The 17,700-nt window shown below is 38.4% G+C and overlaps 1 protein-coding gene across 1 annotated transcript in view; it reads right to left on the bottom strand.

Moving 5' to 3' along the window:
* Nucleotides 1-1,885: 1,885 nt before the first annotated feature.
* LOC135695474 (uncharacterized) overlaps nt 1,886-17,700 on the bottom strand; it is a 33,261-nt gene continuing 17,446 nt past the window's right edge. The window contains exons 8-16 of the mRNA XM_065214570.2: nt 15,766-15,909; nt 12,273-12,395; nt 11,242-11,311; nt 10,496-10,593; nt 8,951-9,087; nt 8,156-8,240; nt 5,492-5,609; nt 3,837-3,957; nt 1,886-3,335 (exon numbers count right to left, since the gene is read on the bottom strand). Of these exons, the coding sequence (XP_065070642.1) occupies nt 2,205-3,335; nt 3,837-3,957; nt 5,492-5,609; nt 8,156-8,240; nt 8,951-9,087; nt 10,496-10,593; nt 11,242-11,311; nt 12,273-12,395; nt 15,766-15,909 (2,027 nt within the window). The 3' untranslated portion in view covers nt 1,886-2,204. The remainder of the gene's footprint in view (nt 3,336-3,836; nt 3,958-5,491; nt 5,610-8,155; nt 8,241-8,950; nt 9,088-10,495; nt 10,594-11,241; nt 11,312-12,272; nt 12,396-15,765; nt 15,910-17,700) is intronic.

The raw sequence follows: 17,700 nt of genomic DNA, 5'->3' as shown, positions 1-17,700 counted from the left end.
CGAGGTCGCATTATTTAGTAATTCTGTTTGCCTTAAAGTTTCATGGTTACATAACTGAATTATTCAAGCTGAAATTAACAATTCGATTCATACAGGTAGCAGTATTTTGCATACAATATCAATCCTGAATCAACAATTTTAAAGTCAACAGTTTACAGTCACTATGTCACGAAGAATTTCAATTGCCATTCGAATTTCCCACTGGTTGGACTACGCAAGTACTCAACCAATCAGCAACGTAAGGCTTATTCTCGATGTTTAGTCGATTATAAACGCGCTGGGGGTCATTCACATAGAACGTACGCAAAAAATTTTACATCTTCCACACTCCTTTCCCTTTGTACGCAGTCGTACTTCTTTGGCGACCTCTATCCTCTTTTGGTACGGTAATCTCAATGTTGAGCCCCCTCTTATTACAATTTGCCAAGAAGGTACGCACGTCAGTCTGCTGGATACATTAAACAAATTTATCAATATGATGTTAGTATTGCAAGAGGCAGCACGGCAAAAATGAAAGTTTTTGTAATTAGAAATGAAAATTAAAAATGAAAGTTTTTGTAATTAGAATACAAAATACAAAATACATTCCATGGTCTTTCTACTATCTAAAAACATTTTGTGTACGTACTTTAACTACATCAGCCCCCTCCCCACTTGTATGCAAAACGGAAACATACGCTTTTTGACGAGGCCCCTCCCTCCACCCTGTCCTGCGTACGTACTAATTCGAGTGTGAGGGCTGAATGTTGGGGTTTAAAAATGAACTGGAAGTCATTATACAAACAGCTTCTTGTTCAGAGCTCTTTCACTTTTTTTAATCTCATTCACTCAAGTTGAGGAATGAAAAAATCAATGTTTGCGACAAAAAAATTGTGAGTCCTCCCTTCTTTGTGAATGCACAGTGTCAATGTCCGGTAGTGATACCAGTTCATTGTGCATAATTTTTACTTTAAACAGGGGTGGTGACGCAGCCATTGAATGACCAGCTACCCACAGCAAAGATAAGTGAATGCATTCAGAAGCCAATTTTTGTCTTCTGCCAGCATGGCTTAGCATATACAAATGCAACGGCCTTGGATACAAGAAAAAAAGAGATTTATAAATTATTCACCTTTAAAACTAAAGAGGTTCTTGTGTTGTAATAGCTTGCTTTCCTGTGTAGATAGCCGCCATATAAGTTTAAATATGGCGGCTATTGGCTTGTAAATATCACGAAATGTTAATTGTATATGTGTGCATGCAATGAATTAACTGATTTCTTAACGAAAAAAGTGGGGAAAAGAGTGGAAAACGTATTTCAACGGGTGCTGATTGGGTGCAAAAAGTCATAAAAGATGGCTGAAGGGCTGAAGGGCTGAAGGGCTGTGGGGCTGTAGAGCTGAAGAGCTGTTGGTACTGGCAGTGAGGCTGTTGTTTTTGCTATAATTACTAAATACAGATAGATTCTGTAGGTGCCATAAATCAGGAAATACCGACTGAATTGTTGCTACAAAATTATGAATTTCATCAATGCTACAAGCCTAGGAAAAATTCTGCGAGCAAAGAACTGAAGTTGAAGACGTCATTTGACTACCTTAAGATATCAAAAATTAGTAAAATTATTATCAAATTAACAGTATGATCTAGCAGCGACAGGGTTTGTGAATAACAAGTATTCTTAGGAACAAGTTTGTTCGTTCTGTGAACAAATAGGATGAATTTCGGCACGAGAATGCATTCAAAATAAAGAGAAAGGCCATAAATTTCAAATTAAATTATAGATTGCAAGAGAAAACTTTCCAGTATTACAAAGAAAAGCTTCCTCATTGGAAGATCAAGCAAAAAGGAAAATCAAGCAAAAAGAGCCTTTAAAATATTGAATTTTCGATATATCAAATATCAGTGTAATGAATATATGAATGTATGGATAAGTGGATGAACGAACAAATGAATAGATTAATTAATGAATGAATGCAATTCTAAATAACTTATACGATGATTAAAACCTAAATATAAATAAAATCATTTAGTGTTAAATTAAAATAAATTCAATCCTATATCTTGCTAAATCTTGCTGATGTTCTAGGTTTTGTTCAGTGATTATTCAATATAAGAAAGGGTGGGGGTTTTGACTTAACAAAAAAGACATCATCAATAAGTGCTAAGTTATACTTAGAGAAATCAGCAGATAGATTTGGGCTTTTAGAGGAAGAACTGATCATGTATTAGTAACTTCCTGGAAAAGACATCTTCCTAAATGCTTTTCCTGGAAACGTCGAAGAATCGGGATTTTCAGTGTCCTTGCTTTGATCACCGCTGCTTTCTTTCTCGGTACTTTTTTTATGTCTTGATAAAGTTGGTGAAGGCAGAGCGAACTTCACATTCTTGCATACTTTGCTAAATAATTCTCTTCCTGGTATTTTAATAGAATCCTTTTTAGTTTCAGTCGGAGGGCTTTCAGTTATATCTCTTATATCATTTCCTTTCATAAGATTGGTCTTGATATCACCTGCACTTTTACTGCGCTCAGTTCGTGTATGAAATGACGGTAAACTTAAAGTCCCAGATCTCATTTTCTCCTTTGAGGAATCCTTTGGCATCAAGGCATCACCTGTTTTACTATCTTCGATGGTTTCTTCATTTCCACATCGACTTAAAACCTGGCTGTCAATACTTTTACTCAAGCCAACAGTAACTTTTGGCTGATTTGTGTTCCTCACTTCGTTTCCCCCCTGTACTGCATCTGTATATTTCAGTTCCCCGTCCATATCCGATACTTCACCTTTAGGGCAACTACTCTTCGATACGTCACCATCATTACATTCAGAATAGGAAATATCCTGTTGCTCTGTTACTTCATGTAAACATGACGTGTCTTCAGACTGTAAAGATTGATCGTCCTTTTGAATCACATTGCCAGCCTCAATCATTTTTCTGTTTCGAGCTAATGAGCTACGCATTGTTATTGAAACAACCTTACCCCACTTACTCGACTGTGTATCAGAAATGCCAGAATTCTCCGCATCACCCGAATCATCATTCTTCCAGAATCCACCCTTGTTCTTCAAGCTGTCAATCACCGTACCAGTTTGACATGACGTCAGTCTATCAAGGGTTTCTTGCTCCTCTGCAGTGAGCTCTTCAAGTGGCTGCTGTGGCTTTGCGTCTTTCCCAGGCAACGGGAAACTCTGTGGAAGGATTTTCGTTGGCGTTTTGGAGATTTCTTTGACATAGTCCTGCGGCATCTTCACGGCAGTTGCGGCTGTTGCTGTTTCCACAGGGTTCGTTTTGTAACCAATCAACTGCAGAACATCATGAATGACTGTTGGTTCAGCATATTCAGAATGGCTGTTTACCTACAGTAGAATTAAAAAAGCAAACATTTTGAGTTATACTTAAACTTTTCGTCTAACACTCGTCAGAGTAAAAAATGTTAGAGCGTAGATCGGGAACTCTACGCGAGGTAATAGAAATGCTGTAGATAATACTACCCAGGTAATACCCAGCTGTAGATAGAAATTGGCCAATCAGAAACGCGAGCGCACGCAGTTAAGTGTCGCATGCTAAGTTTGATAAGAGTTAGCTACTTTAAACGAAAAGGAAGATTGGTCAAAGAGGAAAGGCTTTTGTTTGATTTTACGGATAAAATTTCTGGACAAAATGACGAATGAAGTGAACTGATATTCATTGATGAGACTCAAAACAAGGGCTAATAAAAAAATTCCTCTTTGCTAGACAAATAAGCAAAACAGTGACCAAATAACTTGAAACTTTCCATTCCCCATTTTAGTCATGTGCGCTTTACTAGTCTCATAACCAATAATTCACTTACGACTTACGACAAAAAGTGTACTTACGACATCTGTCAGGTCAATATTAACAAGTCTTGGCCAACTGACTTCAATCGGCCCCAGCCCAGCAATATCACCAACTTGAACAGAAGCGGCACGATACACAAATTTCAGCAGCCAGTCTGACCTTGAAACAAAAATGAGTTTGCATCTCAAACTGAAAAGGCATAAAAATTCCTGAAGCGAATGTTGATACAGTAGACTCCAGTTACAGTCACAACAAATGTCACTTGAAATTTGTGACTGTAAACGGGGTGTGACTGTAAACGAAGTGTGACTGTAAAAGGGGTGTGACTGTGAACGGGGTGTGAGTGTAAACGGAGCTTCATTGAGTAGCTTTGCATATTTGGGTATAAATTTCATGTGACTGTAACGGGTAGTGTGACTGTAAACAGGGTGTGGCTGTAAACGGGATGTGACTATAAACGGGGTGTGACTGTAAACAGGGTGTGACTGTAAACGGAGTGTGACTGTAAACGGGGTTTGACTGTAAACAGGGTGTGACTGTAAACGGGGTGACTATAAACGGGGTGTGACTGTGAACGGGGTGTGACTGTAAACGGAGCTTCATTGAGTAGCTTTGCATATTTGGGTATAAATTTCATGTGACTGTAACGGGTAGTGTGACTGTAAACAGGGTGTGGCTGTAAACGGGATGTGACTGTAAACGGGGTGTGACTATAAACGGGGTGTGACTGTAAACAGGGTGTGACTGTAAACGGAGTGTGACTGTAAACGGAGTGTGACTGTAAACGGGGTTTGACTGTAAACAGGGTGTGACTGTAAACGGAGTGTGACTGTAAACAGGGTGTGACTGTAAACGGGGTGACTATAAACGGGGTGTGACTGTGAACAGGGTGTGACTGTAAACGGAGTGTGACTGTAAACGGGGTTTGACTGTAAACAGGGTGTGACTGTAAACGGGGTTTGACTGTAAACAGGGTGTGACTGTAAACGGGGTGACTATAAACGGGGTGTGACTGTGAACAGGGTGTGACTGTAAACGGAGTGTGACTGTAAACAGGGTTTGACTGTAAACAGGGTGTGACTGTAAACGGTGTGACTGTAAACGGGGTGACTATAAACGGGGTGTGACTGTAAACAGGGTGTGACTGTAAACGGAGTGTGACTGTAAACGGGGTTTGACTGTAAACAGGGTGTGACTGTAAACGGGGTGACTATAAACGGGGTGTGACTGTAAACGGAGCTTCATTGAGTAGCTTTGCATATTTGGGTATAAATTTCATGTGACTGTAACGGGTAATGTGACTTTAAGCGGAGTCGACTGTATAACGATGGTGGCAATGGCAGAGTCCAGAAAAGTTGTTAACCTTCCTCCAGACAAAAACATCCCAGAAGGCAAACCTTCCTCACAAAACAATAGAAAGTGAGCATGGCTTAGGTCTGTCATAGGAGCTCGTAATGTTTTCCTTCCTGACTCTGCAATGTCGATGGGGTTGTTCATGGTGATGACAGTGGCGCTGTTGGATGGTCCTGCCGGTGGTCGTATCGTTTGTACTGTGGTGGCGGCGCTAGTAGCTATGGAATGCTGCTTGTTGAAGAGCCTTATGATAAACAAATTGGTGGTAGCAGGCTAGGTGAAGTAGCTGGTGGTGGCGACAACATAGATATTCGATGTTGCCTTCAAAAACACAGCTTACCTTGAATAGCAATTGTACAATTTTCCTGATATAACTGCCTCTAATGCTTCCCATTCTTCGCAGCTGACGCCAACAGGAGCTCCAATTAGCACAACATCCTCGATGATACCTTCATAACCTGTAACCAAATAGTACTGAGACCTGGCAAAACATCTAAACATGCCATTTAACACTTATACAATTTTTGTGTTAACAACTAATAGAATGCTTAGTGAAATTCGAAGGTTTATTGCCACCCTCTTTAATGTTGCTAAGTCGTTGTTCGTGCTACCTGTTAATGTTTGTTCCTGGTCGAAATGTTTAGCGTTTAGGGATGTCTATCACAGCATTAATCATTTTGTGCAACGCAGTAAATAATGGAAATAAAGGGGTTTCCTTTTCCAAAGGCAATGGGAAGATACTACAGAAGCCTAAGTAATCTGTCATTCATAAAACTGGCCAGCCAAAAAGCCTTTGAGTGTTTGATTGACAAATGGCTTCAGCCACTTTGCATCTGTCCATTGCATTTAACGTCTTCGCCATATAGTGAAGGCCTTCGTTTCCAAAATGCTACTACTTCCACCCCCTTCCCCTCCCCAGAACAACATTAAAACTTAGGCAACTAAAAACATTGCTCAAGGGGGCACGGCGTGTTTAATATTGCCTTCGAAAACTAACGATTAAAGACTCTTGGTAGATTCTGTAGAGCTTTAGTTGAATACTTCTTAGTATACGGTGCGGTCTGGCCCGGGTGGCAAAGTGGCGATCGCGGGCCCTTTGCATAAAAAAAATTGACGACGGGGCCTGAATGTTGATAACTTCTAATAAATTCTCCCTTTCAACTGAAATATCTACTAAAGTCCCAAAACAAATAGTAAAAATCACTAAAGTAATAACAAATGTTAATGTTTAAGTTGATAACCAAAACTTAATAAAAAATTTAGTGAAATTTAAGGTCACTACAAATCGCATATCGAGTCACCGAACATTACAATATCATAACAAAATGAGGTGAATATCAATACAGTCCTGGAGTTGAGCACCACGTTTAGCCACGTAAAAAGCAGTTCCATCCCGTTCGTTAGACGATTCAACAGTCGTGGGCCTAACATAAATCCCTATCTTACCCCTGTCTTCATCTTATCGTTTTATTTACTTCCTTTACTTATGTTATAATACCGTACGAGCATCTGAATTGGCCGCCCCTCGGCTTTTTGTGCATCTTCAAAATAACAAATGCCTTCTGAAGATCCACATGGTTGACAGTTTTCGACGCTTACATTATGATTAAAATACACGCTGATAATACAGAAAGACTGTTTGTCTTCAAGTGTTATCTGTTTACAGATCTTTTTAACGAAATTCTTCCAAGTTATCTCCACAACATATTTTGTCACTTAATCATATCCTTTTAATCATAATTCATAATGCCTGTTATTCATAGATTCCTTTTCAAGAATTTGCATATAGTTGTCAAGAACGATATTCCTCTGCAGTTCGATCTAGCTATTCTGCAACAACATTTTAAAGGTAATGTGTCCATATAAAAGGTAATGTGTCCATATAAAAGGTAATGTGGCCTGGCTTGATTCTTTTGATGATACAACAGATGATTCTTTTTGTGAATTTGAGCTTTGAAGTATGTATATCAATTTTTAACACAAAGTTTTGTTTTACGCATTAGGAAATGGGCAAAGTTAGATATTTTGTGACGTCATCATCGAAAGTTTAACGGTCCATATCTCTTAAAATATAAGCATCACAGGGTTGGTGTTTTATAGATTTTTTCATCTCTTCTTATGCTTTTTCCAATGGTTGTCTCAGACTTTAAAAAAAGACTTTTAATTTTTTCTGACCGTAAAATGAAATTTTGTCTTGTCACGTGACCGGAAGTGAAATTTAAAATGGTACCTGACAGATTTGAATTCTCTGGCATACTGGCATCATGAAACAGTTTAGAGAACCTTGACAACACCTGCGGTTAGTTAGTTGCGGTTATTTCCCTGTCTATAGGAGATTTAATTGATTCACACAGACTACAAATGGTGCAAACACCGCATCACAAATACTACCAGCAAATCAATTAGCTGATAACTTGTCTTTTTAATGAAAGCAAACCTAAGGCTGTTACTTCAATGGGTGTGGTCATTCAACCTTACCCTCATCCGGGCCCTTACGGCTTCAGAGCCACTCTGCAATTAGGATACCAGACCGTCGCTGCTTACTATGTAGCGAAAATTTCTATTTTACCAGTCTATACTGCAGAATAGGACGATTCTAAGTTACAGCAAAGAGTTTAACGTTTAATGCGAGAAGCATTAAGCATAAGTTGTTCTCTACACCAGAAGCATGTAATGTATGCCTATACATAAACACTAATCATTATTACAAAGGATTTTTGTAGCAGCATAAATTAATCAAAAGGAAATTATGACAATTTATGACTAAAACTTATTGATGACTATCTTATTTAAATCGTTTCTTGTAAAATTTATGAAGAGCAAGATTCCAATAGCCCAGCCTATTCCATTTTGTTTATTTTAACCGGCCATAAAATTCTCACGATAGACCGTACAGATGATATGAGCAAAGTCTCATCACAGCTTGAAAAAAGACCCACAATCCAGTTCGAGTTGCCAGGTCTCGGGCTGTCAGTTTAAGACAACTATCAAAATCAGTACTTACCTTTCTCATTGAGCATTGTCTGCAAACAGTAAAATATAACTCTTGCTCCTAAACTAAAGCCAATTAGCGTAATCGGTCGATAACCCTGGAAAAAAAAGTAATTTATTTAATCTTAAACAAGATCAATAGAAACATAAAACTCAGATGTGATTGCGGTGTACTTTAAGCAAAGTTAAAATTTCAAATGCTATTAAAAACAGTCGTCGGGCTTGAAGATTGCATAGTCCTGCCCTATTCATGTAGGCACTGCCCTTAGGTACTAGAGATTTTTAATACAACTTACCATGTTTTTTTTTCTAAATAAAATTAGGTTAAACGTTATAAGTATCTAGCTTTGAAAATTTCAAAACATGAATTTTGCTCTTAAGGCAGCCATTTCAATGACACAAGATTTCGATAATTGTTCACAGTGAATTATGCTTTTTCGTCCAAGCTATAAACCAAAAATTCTTATAAAGCGCAAATGGATACCAAGTTGGCCATCATTCCATAAGTTACTAGCCAATGGAAGAGATAAATTTTCTATATCAAGCGAGCGCACAGTGCAATAAGATTAAATCGAATAATTGCCTTGTCGACTTTGATTATCGGAAACTTTAGAAAATTCATGCGATCAGTCAATCGTTAAGATTTTCTCTAGACTGTCTGCCTTTTTTGTAAATTAATTCTCTCCCGAAAAACTTGTAACAGTGAGGGTGATAATAGAGTCGAGGTTCAAGATATGCAATGCCTCGAAGCCGATTTTGTTTGGCTCACATAAACGAGGCTACATATAAGCTGATAAGGATGTTAGACCTGGTGTCGGCTTAGCAGTACATGCGCAAGGTGGATTCCAGTCTCTTTTGCTCTCTGCGTGCAAACGTTCCATGGGTTGTCAATGAGATTGGCGGCGCTTATAAGAGTCAGAGGCCAGGCGATCGATTTCAACACAGCTAGAAAAGAGATATGTTCTGTCAATACGTGGTCGATTTAAAAGTAACTTTACAGCATTGTTGTAGAAGGTAGAAAGTTGGTATCAAATAATACCTTGAACTAAAAAAGGCAAAGGTTGGTCCCGTATTCGATATCGAGCGTTGGGGAATGCACTGTTAGGGGCGCATCGTCCTGGGCCACAGCATTGTGTGATAGGGTGGTCAGTTCCTTTCCACGCCGCTTTTACCTCCCTAGTATGTTTCAACTAGGTACTCATTTTCAGCTGAGTGAACTGAGGGCCGTCCGCGAGCTGGGATCGAACCCGGAGTGCTGGCATGACAGTCAAGCGCCTTAACCACTCGGCTACCGCGGCACCTTGAATATATGACATCAAAAAATCAGAATTTCTGGGGAATCTTGGATGGCTTGCTTTTTTAAGTTCATGGTTGCCTTTGAAATGTGAGTGAAAGTGAATTAATCAAATCGGAAAGCTATATTGTCAAAACCTTTTCAAAAGTCCAGTTTTCTGTTGAAGTTGATAAGTACGAGTGTGAACTCAATAAAAGCCCATGAACATAGACCAAGTTTGCAGATAAACAAGGAGACTGAAATGGAACCAGAGATAAATTGGGAGTGGTTGATTATAGCCAAAAATGTAGCTAAAGGAGACCAATAGCTGACACGGTTAGCGTTTTCGAATAAAGGTAAGTTACACATGTCAAGGCGAGTAATGAACAGCACCCCTTGACCAAGAGATTGAATCAATATAACAGAAAAGTCCATGAATGAAATTCTTTGTTTTCATTGGTTTTCCTCACAGTCGTTGGGCATGTGACCATGATGCTTTCTGGGCTCTGTGCTAGAAATGGTTTGTCAGTATTTGTAGTCGTAAAATTGCCTCTAGATATACTTCTGTAAAGATCACTGATACATGTTAAAGATGAAACGTGAAGAACACCGAGTTTGCAGATCGAGAATAGGGCCCATGAACAAAGGCCTTGCAGACAATCCAGGAACTGAATCCGTGGCAAAAATATGGGCTTTTCTTTAGTGCTGGGATATGCCAAAAAACTTACAAGTTTTAGTCAAATATCACTTGGAGCGAAGGAAAAATTTTCTCTTTTAGAGGTGTATCGAAATGATTTTTGTCAACAAAAAGGGCGTGTCACCTTTTTAAGGGTTTGACAATAAGATAAATAGTTTTATTTGCTGCTTTTAGGCGTTTCCTTTTCAATATTTAGCATTCGAAAAAAAAACCCAAGTATATTATTTCTATACGTTGAAAGTTCGGCTGGTGCGGAAATGTGAATAAGTTACAATTGTTGCAAAAAGGTTACAATGTGAGAAAAAATCAGCGCCCCCCCCTTTGGCAACACCCCTGAAGGTCACTGATCTGATACAGGTCAAAGTTGAAAAGCGAAAGAGCACCTCGCAGAGCTGTATACTTGAGAATTCCTTTAACGGCGGCCTGCATAGCTTCCCGTTTCACAAAGTCGATTATCGAGCTTCCAAGGTTTCTCAAATACCTGTAGAATATAAAAATGTTTTAAAGGATTGTTCGCAATCGAACCTGATAATATATATCCATTCACGGCGGAATATAGACACGGCGGAAGAATGTTCGTGTTCGTTTGGCATGCAGAACACGACTACTTTAAGTTGCTATTTTAAAAACGTTTCGAATCTAGTGTACTGCAAAGCATGGGGTGAAGAAAGGAGAATGCTTGTTGGCAAACCATAAAGCTTCTGCAATCCAATGGTCATGGCAATAAACTTTGTTAGAAGATGACTCTAAGATTAATGAGATTTTATTCATTCATTCATTCATTCATTCATTCATTCATTCATTCATTCATTCATTCATTCATTCATTCATTCATTCATTCATTCATTCATTCATTCATTCATTCATTCATTCATTCATTCATTCATTCATTCATTCATTCATTCATTCATTCATTTATCAATTAATTAATTATTTAATCAATTATTCATTCATTCATTCATTATTTTCTCTATCTTTCTTATCTGTCATTCTTTCCCTTTTTCAGTGTTGAAAAAAATTACAGAGTGCTCTATGGCAGGGCCAGGAATCAATCAGCCTCGATCATTTACAATTCTCATAACGGTAACGAGGTAATGGCAATATGGCGATGAAGATGAAACAAACATACTTTCCCTCCCACTTCAAGTAATACTGCTCTGTAGATATTCCCAATGCTTCCCATGGCACAGAAAACCCAGCTAGAATGAAAAAAGTCGACATTTGCTTATTTGAAATAAGATTAAAAAGATAATCAACACTGATGATCTATTTACTTTGCACCCAATGCAAAAACAAGACTCATTACTGTTTTGAATTCTTGGATCAGGACCGGAAAATGGGGCCCATGTAAATCTCTTCCCATTTTCCCTTTACGGTTTTCCTCTACTCAATATTAATTTCCAGATTTGTGAGCAATAACATTCACTCAATACTCGAAATAACTAGACCTCACTTTCTATTCTAGATGAAGAGAATCTGGTATGTGTATGCGGTATGTTGTACGAGAATATCAAAGATTGGTATTTGAAGGTTGCACGAAATACCGGAATATAGAATACTAGTTTAGCGGTACCAAAAACCTATTTGGTTTAAGATTGGTAATGGTACGTAGAAACACTGATTATTGACCGTGAAAAGCATGCAGCTCTTACGATCTGATTATCTACTAGAGAGCTTCTTCTTAAGCCGAAAACCCACTCCGGAAAATGATCCGCGGATCGGATCAGATCGTGTTGTTCTTTCGATCCGCGGATGCACGTTGACATTATCTCCACGGGATTCTTGCCTCATGACGCAAGTGCTCTATTGTTTAAAAAGTTCTAATTCGATTCGGATCAAACGAAAACTATTGTACCGGAACGGTTAAAAAGAAATTTGAAATGATTTCAACTTTTCTTTCGATCCGTTTCGATCCGTCGCGGATCAGTCATGTGACCATTTTTGCATCCAAAGCGCTTGCGCAACACAAAATCTGATCCGATCCGCGGATCATTTTCCGGAGTCCGTTTTCGGCTTGAGGCAAAAAAATCATAAGTACATCTCTTGCTGAGATAAAACTGTGGGACCAGACTGACTTGAAACTGTATCTTAAGACAACGCCTTCAAATGCCTTGCACATGAAGATGAATGAATGGTGTTTAACAAAACTTGCTACGTCACCATCATTGTCATCGCTTCCACAGAAACCAGACACAGCTAGGGCCACGTGTAGATGTTTTCCGTTGCTTAAAGAGCCGAATTCAAATTGTTCAATTTTCCCTATTCTTTTCGTCATTTTGTATCCTAGAAAAGAAACAAAAGGTCTAGTACAATTCAATCTCCTTAAATCTAACTGAATCTAATTCAATTCAATTTATTGTTAGTCCATAACACCCTGGCCAATCCAATGCAATAAAAATGTATCACATCTGAGAATAATAGTTTACAGTATATAGGGTGAACTTTAACATAAATGCAAAGATAAAACACGTTTGAACAGCCACTAACGCTTTTTGTTTAAGCATTAGAAAATAAATGCAATGAAAGAGATAAACGATGTTATTCAGAAGCCAAGAATGATGACGTCACAGGCATTGTCAGCCAGAATCCAAATTTGAACACATATGTTAAAACAGAATAACTCAATGCGTCTAAAAGTGCAAAAAGTATCTTTTTGGACTTTTGGGTTCCTGTTTTACGTTCGGTTTGTGCAGCAGAATTTCCTTAAATATTGAAATCTTAAAATCGTGAAAAGGAGGAAAAGGCTTTCTGCTTGTGCTCCAGCTCGGCAGAAAAACGAGAAGAAGGCTTTATTCAACAAATGAATATTCAACAATATTGATATCTGATGAAGTTATTTGACTGTTTTACAGGGCCTTTACACATATGGCCAGCGAGGAACATGAAAGTCATTATAAGATTACTGTTGCTTTGATAAATCATAAATTTTGGAACCAAGGCAGAATTACAAGACAGAAGTGCTGACGAAGAAGTCAACATGCAACATGCAAAATTAATATTCCATCAATAGATATACAAATATACTTATTAAGTTATATCTTCACTTTTCAATTATTTCAAAGATCTTATCAAACAGGAGGAAAAACCGACAAGCAATACATTTGGCTTATTGCTAGATGGTGGTTTGAAATGTGTTCAAATATTAATCAGGGAATTGAATAGAACAGTAGGAGGCCCTTTTTGAATAGCGTTTCGCTCCCTTTATCTTGTCAATAGGGAATCATATTCAGGTACTTGTGGCTTATATGCACAAATACATTACAAAGCAGCGTCATAATCATTTTACAAGAAGAAGGGTAAGAGGTTCTTTCATCTAATTTATGACTGAACAAAATTTCACATCCAGTTGAATAACTTTTCGCTCGATACACTTTCAAAGTATGAAACGCTAGAAAACGACAAAATTGAGCAAATGACAAAAAATGCACAGCTATTTTTTGTTCACACCTAGATTCATCTAGTTTGATTCACACAAACCTCTCTGATCTTTCATTGACCATATCTCACACAAGAATAAAAAATGTTCAAGAATTTATATAATATTTAACGGTGCTCTTGGAGATAATGTGGTCAAAAGTAAACAATTCTTAAAATAGATTTTGATGACGTCATTCTTTCGAACTCTATAGTATAAAGTATTTTACTTTAAGAGGCATGATGCTTTTTGGGACTTCAAACACATGCAAGACTTCGCATAGGCTTTAAGGCACAACAGGCAAAATTGAAAGAAAAATGGGGGAGACCTCGTCTGAATTACTTGACGAGTCTTGGTAAGTCCCAAGTGCCTGATGAGGAGCAGGAAAGATTTACAATTAAGAAGGTGCTAATAGCCTGCAAAGATAGAGATTTGTGTAAATGCATGGTCACCTACAATGCCTGCCAAAAGTCTTGGAACACTGACATCAATTTCCAAGGTAAAAATCAATCATCCCCCTCTCCCCTACAGAACAATGTTGGTTTACTATCAAACGGGCTAGGATTTTCGGAAGCACTTTCTTTTGCGCTTCTTTTATCTTATTTCTCTAAATCATCAACATTGTTTTAGGGGGAAGGGGGCGGAAGTAGCAATTTTTTCATGAAAGGAATGAAAGATATCAAATGCAGTGTAAATTGCTGGGTGTTCCAAGTACTTTTGGCAGGCATTGTACGTCCTAAGAGGAAACGGTACTTAAAAAGAGATAGATAGATGGGCTTCTAATCAAACTAAATCTTTGTTTTATCACCATAAATATTCAAATTTCGTTGATTAACTTCAAACAGAGTGATTTTGATATCTTCATAGTAAAATTTCGAAATCGGAGATACATCTTAATGTGCTAGACAATTATTGCTGCACATACCTACTTGGTAAAAAGCAGTTTTTATATTCCTTAGCCGAGTGTCAGACCTAGACGCAACCAAAAATTCATGAATCTCTTATTCATGCATTCAGATTGAGTCTTACACTGGTCATTCATTGCTGAGCTAAGTCCAGAGATAATAAGCAATCCTGGTTCCTTCTGCTGAGATTAATTTTCAATCAATTAGCCAAATCAATCCTGAAAACTGAAAGCATGTTAAGTTGGGTGAAAGTCGGATTACGCTATAAGAATGATTGAATTCGACGAAATCTGAACGTCTAAGATGGCAGTTATATCGGATTTTTCAAAATTGAGCCTGTTCAGCTTCATTCAGTAGAGAAATAACGAAATATCTTTCGCCTATATTCAGAGCATCAGAGCTTTAGGTTGCTATGGTTTGAGAAGTTTGAGAGAAAAAAGCAGAAACTTTTTCGATTAATCGCACACGACAGAAGCCGATAACAGAAACTCTAATTTCCATCTAAAGTAGATAAAGAGACTACTGAGTGAAGATAAATGCAACTCCGATTAAGCCTTGTTTAATGTCTCCTACTCAAGCAAATATTGAAACCAGCATGTATGAACTGAAGACGGTGATTACATCCACGCATTATTGGCTAAAGAGAACTGTCCCACAATTGCAAGTGCACATGGGAAACTTATCATAGGATTTTTGGCATATTCTGTTTCACATAAATGTTATGGGTATATATGATACGCTTTCGGGTTATATGGTAGTTTCTCCTAGTTCCTTGCTCTTTATAGGCGAAATCCTTCTTTATTCGTTTATAGTTCTAAAATGCTAAAGAGGTAATCTGAACAGAAATTTTTCACCTTTAATTCTAAAATGCCTCTTCCAGGCATAAAAACAAAGTTTATAATTAAGGTCAATTAAATCTTTAAAACATCGTTCAAACAAAAAATGGACGAAAAATTCTTTTCTAATAAAAATTATCCAGCTTTTCTAATAAATCATCCAGCTTTTCTAATAAAAACAGGATTTCGTACCAATTCGTACTCATTGGAAATCTCGTCTTTTCATAACTTGAACTAAGGTAATAATAGCTTGTAATTTTGATCGTCATCCTTTACGAAGGTACTGGACAATCAGCTGCAAGGTAGCTTGTTTCTCTAGAGTGTATTTGTTTATTTAAGTGAATTCCTTTCCTGAAATGTTTATATGATTAGAATACCTTTTACATTGAGCATACTTATGTAAACTTACTTGTAGTGGATAACTGTTTACTTGGAACAAACGAACGTGGAATTTGCAATAAAAACTGAACTGGATACAAAAATGCGAATGAGCTTACCGGCTAAACTAGCACCAGCTGCTCCAAATATTGACGTAATAACTGCCAAGCCAGATGCACCAGTGAAAATTGCAGCTGATCCACTGCCGAGGACTGCAACCGCCCCTGCACCGATCAAAGGAGCGGCTAGGCCAGCTGATAACGCTATGAACACAAATACGACGATATTAAACAATCATTGCATTATTATGTGAGTAGGGTAGACGGCGTTAAAGAAAACTTATCCTGAGCTAAAAATATGATGACTTAGATTATGATTACTGTCTTTCTTAATTTAGCCTCCAGAGTGTTGCCACTTAATACATATCTGCTGCTAGATGGACAGGCAGACAAGCATGCGAGTGGCTCGGTGGTTAGCGTCGCTGAAAACAGATCCAAGCGGCTGTGGTTCGAGTCAGTGACATAACCAAATTTTTATTTGAAGAGAAGAGAGTTACCATGGCTGTCTATAGTCCAAGGCGCAGGAATGACAATGTAATAGAGAGTGCGGGAAAATAACAGACCCGAGCGAGGCTCGAACTCACAACCCCTGACTTTATACGTCAGGTGCTCTGCCAGAGCTATCGGGTGGTGCTTTCAAGCCATCACCCAAGGCCGAGTCATTCACCCGCACTGCCCCTTTTTTTACCGATTACACAGGAGAGCCATCGCAGCTCCATCGTAAAGTGCAGAGGACCTGAAGAGTGAGAGAGGACTGCCCACACCAGGAGGGCCATCGCAGCCCCATCACTGGATAAGGTTAAAGAGAAAGTGTAAAGACAGCAGGATTTTAAAGACAACTAGAATCACAATGTGTCGTCACACCGAGAGGAATGACCCGTACACCGCTCGATAATCATAGCTTCCAGGTGTCCAAAAACAACCTTCGGAAGCTGGGTTGGATCAAATACAAATATAGCGTCAAAATAGAGAGTTAAACATGAGTTCCAGCGAATCCCAGTATAAGAGGTTTTACCGCTTGGTCATATTAACTCTTCTAAATTTTTCTAATCACGTGTTCAATGAAAAAGTCGCAAAGAAGTAAATTTGACGTAACTTGTGTCGAATTTAATATCTATGCCGATGGGCTCTCGTTCAGGACTCTCGTTCAAGGCTTTCTGAAATATCTAAAGCAGCACATTAATTTCTTCCGTAACCTTTCAAGCAGCATGAATTAACGGATACTTTTTAAAATGGACACCTTCCAAAATGGATACCTCTAAAAACGGACAAATCCTGTAACAGACAATACAAAAAAACAGCCAAATAATTTTGCTTCAAAATATATTCTTCATGCATCTTTCTGATATTTCCCTTCAACAGACATCTCCTTATGATGAACTTCTTCCAACGATGAATATCTCTCTACAACGGACATCTACTTGCCCTAAAATGGACATTTCCCTTAAATAAAAACCTTCTTACAACAGACAACTGACATCTCCCTACAACTGACATCTCCCTACAACTGACATCTCCCTACAACTGACCTCTCCCTACAACTGACATCTCCCTACAACTGACATCTCCCTACAACTGACATCTCCCTACAACTGACATCTCCCTACAACTGACATCTCCCTACAACTGACATCTCCCTACAACTGACATCTCCCTACAACTGACATCTCCATACAACTGACATCTTCCAACACCTGACAACATTCTACAACTGACATCTCCCTACACCTGACATCTCCCTACAACTGACATCTCGCTGCAACTGACATCTCCCTACAACTGACATCTCCCTACAACTGACATCTCCCTACAACTGACATCTCCCTACAACTGACATCTCCATACAACTGACATCTTCCAACACCTGACAACATTCTACAACTGACATCTCCCTACACCTGACATCTCCCTACAACTGACATCTCCCTACAACTGACCTCTCCCTACACCTCACAACATTTTACAACTGACATCTCCCTACAACTGACATGTCCC

The sequence above is a fragment of the Rhopilema esculentum genome, chromosome 2 (genome assembly GCF_057945365.1).
Source record: "Rhopilema esculentum isolate cy_ngs chromosome 2, ASM5794536v1, whole genome shotgun sequence".
Classification (NCBI taxonomy): Eukaryota; Metazoa; Cnidaria; class Scyphozoa; order Rhizostomeae; family Rhizostomatidae; genus Rhopilema; species Rhopilema esculentum.
Note: the sequence above shows the minus strand (reverse complement) of the source record. Positions and strands in the feature narration are given on the sequence as shown.